The following is a 5,524-nucleotide window of genomic DNA, read 5'->3' as shown; positions in this document are numbered from 1 at the left end:
ACTGTCATTTGTGTTCTCTTGTAGGAGTTTATTTTTTGGTGAGAAAAACCAATTTTGTATTCATTTTTGGGTGTGGTCCACAAAAACAAGACTTTATTTCTTTAGGAGCAGGTAAGTGTCCTTGGCCTGTGTTGGTGCTTGTTTGTGTTTGTTAATTTTTTTTTTTATTTGTTTTTTAAAGTTTGCTAAACAAAGTGTTTGGGTTTTCCAGGATTGATCTGCAAAGTAGTGTTTGTCTTTCCTGGACTAGGTACTAAATTTCTTATTTTTTGGGGAATTTTTTTTAATAAAGTTTTTTTGCATTAATATATGTTTTTTATATCCAAATATTAAATTTAGTTTTATTTGCTTTTTATTTTTGCATTTTGGACATGAATTCAACACAGAAAAAATGTACGCTCCTGCAGTAAGTTGACACCACAATTGTAAAAACAGTTATTGTGTAAAATTTTGGAAAACTTTGAATTATTTTTTTTTTACATTTCTTAACATTCTCTCCAAAAAGTGTGTGATGTCAATACATATTGCGGCAGAAGCCCTACCTCCCCAACCCACGCCAGCACTCCCACCCCAACCGCCAGCCCCACAACCACAGCCGGCTCCTCATCAACCAAGGCAACGGAGGCGTGCTAGGCCACCAATTTTCAGAACCCGTGTCAGACTTTTTGGGATGCCAGATGATGTGGTGGTGCGTAGATACCGGCTGCCACCACATCTAATCCTAGACACTCTCTCCATAATAGAGAGTGATCTGGAGTCTGAAATTCGGTATCCTACAGCAATACCACCATTGACACAATTCCTTGCAGTGTTACATTTTTTGGCCACAGGATCATTCCAGCATGTGGTTGGAGACCTGGTTGGCATGTCGCAGGGCCAGTTCAGTAAGGTCCTGCGACGTGTCTGCCAGGCTTTCCTCAAGCGTGTTAAGCAATTTATTGCTATGCCTTTGGATGTTGGTGCCCTAGATGTGGTGAAGCGGCAATTTGCGGAAGGTGGTAGTCGCTTCCCACATGTTATTGGGGTTGTGGATGGCACACATGTAGCTATTCAGCCACCAAAACATAATGAAGAAATTTTTAGAAACAGGAAACTGTTTCATTCTCTGAATGTAATGGTTGTTTGTGGGCCATCCCTCCAGATCCTTTCCCTGAACGCAAAGTTTACTGGAAGTTCCCATGATGCGTATGTCATTAGACAATCAGGGATATGGCAGAGATTAAGATCAAGTCAACGACCAGACATGTGGTTATTGGGTGAGTTGTTGCTCAAATTTTTTTGATTAAAAAAAAAATAAAAAATAAATTTTTTATATCTACATTTTTGCTTTTATTCCAACAGGAGACCGTGGATATCCTTGCACCCCCTGGCTCATGACTCCTTACCGTAATCCCAGGCCAGGACCACAGATGGCATTTAACTCCGCGCTTACTGCCACTAGGCAGCTGGTGGAGCGCACAATTGGTGTCCTGAAAGGGCGGTTTCGTGTTCTCCACCGCACTGGTGGCGACATCATGTATTCGCCGGAGATGGCAAGTAAAATAGTGGTCCTGTGCGCAATACTCCATAATATCGCGGTAAGGAGTAGTGTAGAGCTTCCTCAGGCAGAGGAATTGCCTGATGAGGAGCCAGGGGTTGTGCCACGCTTCGGTGGGGGGAGTGTGACACGGAGGGGGAGCCAAGTGAGGGCAAGAATTGTAGCAGAATATTTCAGGTATAGTGTTTATATATTTTATATTTGCCAAAATAATACAACACAGTATGCTTCTGTTTTATAAACCATGATTTCAATTTGTATGATCTTGTAAAGTGATTGGGTACGGATTTTGTTGTGTTGGAATGTGTAATTGTTTTTGGTTCAAAATACAAAAACACGTTAAGCTTACAATGTTTATTTTGAAATTTAAATACTGTAATGTTGCTAAATAGTGTCCTTATTTGTTTTATATCATCAAATCCTGATTATGTAACCAAACACACAAACAAATGATACTCAATGTTTCACACTTTGTGACTGTCCAGCTGAATTATCACACGAACTGTGGTGAGTACACAGATATGTTTAGTATTTGTAACTAAAGTCTGTGTCTCTGTGTGTGTTTTGTTTGCTTAAATTTGTGTACCAAACATTTTCGCTTCTGCTATTGCGTTTTTACGCTCGTGCCAAATAACACTCTGCTTTTCACAGCATTGCAAAGATCAATAAAGTTAATAGAAATGACAACATAGATTTTTGACCAATCACATGCTAACAGACACTATAAATATATGCCCAAATAAGGAAAACGCCATTGCCATGATGCGTGCAGCACTGTTCACCAGGCGGGAGCTCCGCGTGCTGGTTGCGGTGATGGACCGCCGCGTAGGCCGCGTTGGGCGCTTCATCCCCAATCGGGTGAAGCGCGAGGCCTACGCGGAGGTCCGCCGCCTGCTGCGGACGTGAGTCCGCAGCAGGCGGACAATCATCCAGCTCGAAAGGAGGTGGAGTGATCTCCGTAGGCGGACTCCAGATTTGTTGGCGGAGATCCGCCATCAAATCCGTGCGCTGCATACACGAAGTAAGTTACCTTACATAAGTTTTTTGCACTAAATTGTGCTAATGTGTTATTTTCCAATTTTTGGCCTTCCGTAATTTAAGTAACAATTGTTAAATACAATGAGCACTGCAGGGGAAGCATATGTAACATGTGCAGAGAGAGTAAGTTTTGGTTGGGGTGTGTTAAATCAGGTGCAAAAATTTGCAAGGCTAAAATAAAGCTGCATGTATTTACCCTGGCCATAATTTTAAATTTAAAAAAAAAAACACACTCTCTCGGGACATGTTATATCTGCCACCGCTGCACTGCACATGCTTTTGGCCAATTGCCTACTCAATACCTGCTGTAAACCCCTTGGATTTGCAGACATTTTACAGTAAGTGGTAGGCTAATTGCAACCTGCAATGCCCTTTTATGGAAATTAGGACACTGTGTGTGGTTAGGTAAAACAGTACTGACTGTAGCAAAGTAACACCAAACAAGTGCATGTTTACAAAAAATAAGAAGCAGGCAGGAAATTAATCCACAATACTTGATCAGTGCAGGCTATATAATAAGGTGCCTTGAATAGTAATCTGGTGATGTTGCTGAGACCAATCACTATGACTCAATTGCCTAGATTAAGGAATGAGCTTCAAAGTAAAATTTTAGACTCATTTTGTTTGCTGTGGCCAACATGAAGAGGATCTTAACATGTTTGCTTTTCTTTGGAACAAAACAAATAATTTAACAATGAACAGAACATTGATAAAACAAATTGATTACTATGTAATTTATCATGTTTGAACAATTTGAACAATATTATCATTCTAGGACAACAACAACGGCAAAACTCCCCACCCCCTTCCCCTTCTCACTCCCCCTCCCCTTCTCACACCCCCTCCCCTTCTCACTCCCCCTCCCCTTCTCACTCCCCCTCCCCTTCTCACTCCCCCTCAGCTTCCCAGTCCCCCTCATCTTCCCAGGCCCCATCAGCTTCCCTGGCCCACTCCACTTTACATTCCCCTTCTCACCACACCTCTCCATCTCTTTCTGGGACCCCTTCTCCTCCTTCCCATACCCCTTCTCCTTCAAAATCAACATCACAATCTGAACCACCCTCACCCTCTATTGCTTTAACTTTTTCTCCGCCCCCCTCGCCCTCTCAATCAGACCCCCCCTCTGAAATTGCGGACCAAATCCAGCCTCCTTCCCCCATCCAGCCTCCTTCCCCAATCCCTCCTCCTTCCCCAATCCCTCCTCCTTCCCCCATCCAGCCGCCTTCCCCCATCCAGCCAACATCCCCACCAAGTGAATGGGCAGAGGAAGCCCCTGCCGAACGTTCCGGGAGTCTGGATGTTGCCGTGGAAAGTAAGTATATTTTAATTTTTTAAAAAATGATTACCCACTTACACTTACAATGCCAAAACATGCAGTGTTGTACTGTTTGAATTCTTGGACCCTGGAAAAATATTTAAAAATTTAATCATGGTGTACATGTTGCCTTTACATATTTGTGAGTGTCATTATATGTACAGTGTGTATGTGTGCAATGTTTTGTGTGTCCACTCTAGGTTGACACTCATTAGGTAGCCAGGGTTGCCAGGAGAACAGGGTTTATATGTGTTACTTTTTCTGGGAAACAGTTAGACCTGAGTGGAGTTTAGTATGTTTGCCTTTTACACTTGGGCCTGTGTAGTCTGAATATTTACACTTAAAAATCACATGCTTCACTTTGTTATGCAGCCTAATGACACACTGTTTTTTTGTGTGAAAGTTACATTCTCAAAATTAATAAGTGTTCAAGTCAAACATGTTTGCACTTATTTAGTAAGGGCAGCTTTCATGGAGTGTGGGAATGCTATGATATGTTGGCCTTCTGAAGATGTGGATATGCAGTGTGATGATGCAGGACCAACCCACTAAAAATACAAAACAAATAAAACAACAAATGGGAATGAATGCCAACATGGTGTCACACTGACGAAGATGGTAGTTATCTTTAACATGGGATCTCGGACATAGCAATCAATAAGATTATACTAAAAAAATTGGGATCCACTTCTACAATATAATAATCATATTTTTGCTTGATTGCTATGGGCAACGTTCCATCTTAAATATAACTCACATAGTAGTAAATGTAACACATGGTCTGGAACACTTTAAAATCTGATAAAAAGGCTGAGCAGGCTTGTGTGTTCTGCTAATGATTGTACCATAAAACAGGCAGGATGTAGTAACTTTGCCATTAAAGCAGGCCTGTCCAAACTGCGGCACTCCAACTGTTGAGAAACTACACATCCCAGCATGCCCTGACACAGCTTTGCCATTCCCTGACCACAAAACTGTGTAAAGGCATGCTGGTATATGTAGTTTCACAACAGCTGGAGTCCAGCAGCTTGGACATGCCAGCATTTAAGTGTGCTTTGCGCCTTGCTTGGCTAATAAGTAATGTAATTAAGTTATTAATGTTTGTGTTGCATCTTAATTTCAGATGTTGCAGTTGGAGATCCCACAAGTTTTTCAGGGATACTTTACACCATGCGCCAACACCTGCAAGGAATGATGGATTGTGTGGACCATTTGCAAAAATTTGCTTGACTTGTATTATTTGATTTGTAAAAAAAAAAAAATATTAACAAATACAAAAATAAAAAAGTTGATTAAAGTTAACCGGGTGTTGTGTTTATTAATGCAAAAAAGGATCAGCAGATTGGCAGGCAGAATTTGTTTTGTTGAAAAAATTACACACATCTAACGTTACATTTTTACCAAAAAAAAAAGGAGATTATTGTGTTAAGAAACATGTAAACACCTTCATTCACAAACAACACCTTTAAAAATTAAAAAAGTGAAAAAAAAAAAAAAAATTTTACACTTTGACATGTTGATGGCCAATTATGGCAACAAAGTGTTAATTTTTTTTTATTCTCACACTTAATTGTTTTGGAACATTATCAATCATTACACTAATTGGGTTCGTAATTGAAAAGGGCTTGTGGTCT

At 40.7% G+C, this 5,524-nt stretch overlaps 1 protein-coding gene across 2 annotated transcripts; it reads left to right on the top strand.

Annotated features, from left to right (window-relative positions):
- The first annotated feature begins 340 nt into the window (after nt 1-340).
- On the top strand, nt 341-5,120 carry LOC134935357 (putative nuclease HARBI1). 2 transcript variants are annotated; one of them, XR_010180086.1, is made up of 5 exons: nt 341-1,256; nt 1,342-1,714; nt 2,023-2,044; nt 3,351-3,887; nt 5,014-5,120. XR_010180086.1 is itself a non-coding variant. In XM_063930468.1 (3 exons), the coding sequence occupies exons 1-3, from the start codon at nt 512-514 to the stop codon at nt 2,024-2,026; spliced, it is 1,122 nt and encodes a 373-aa protein (XP_063786538.1). In that variant the 5' UTR covers nt 341-511; the 3' UTR covers nt 2,027-2,291. The 2 variants fall into 2 exon arrangements, 1 of the variants encoding a protein (XP_063786538.1); XM_063930468.1 differs by lacking the exons at nt 3,351-3,887; nt 5,014-5,120 and having other exon boundaries at nt 2,023-2,291.
- Nucleotides 5,121-5,524: the final 404 nt, after the last annotated feature.

Source organism: Pseudophryne corroboree, chromosome 6 (genome assembly GCF_028390025.1).
Source record: "Pseudophryne corroboree isolate aPseCor3 chromosome 6, aPseCor3.hap2, whole genome shotgun sequence".
In the NCBI taxonomy this organism is placed as follows: domain Eukaryota; kingdom Metazoa; phylum Chordata; class Amphibia; order Anura; family Myobatrachidae; genus Pseudophryne; species Pseudophryne corroboree.
This window is presented reverse-complemented; position numbering and strand designations above follow the sequence as displayed.

Bases quoted from the DNA above. Each gene is read 5' to 3' on its own strand.
- LOC134935357 (XM_063930468.1), top strand. From the start codon at position 512: ATGTCAATACATATTGCGGCAGAAGCCCTACCTCCCCAACCCACGCCA. The intron at 1,257-1,341 runs GTGAGTTGTTGC...TTATTCCAACAG, and splicing joins ACCAGACATGTGGTTATTGG to GAGACCGTGGATATCCTTGC.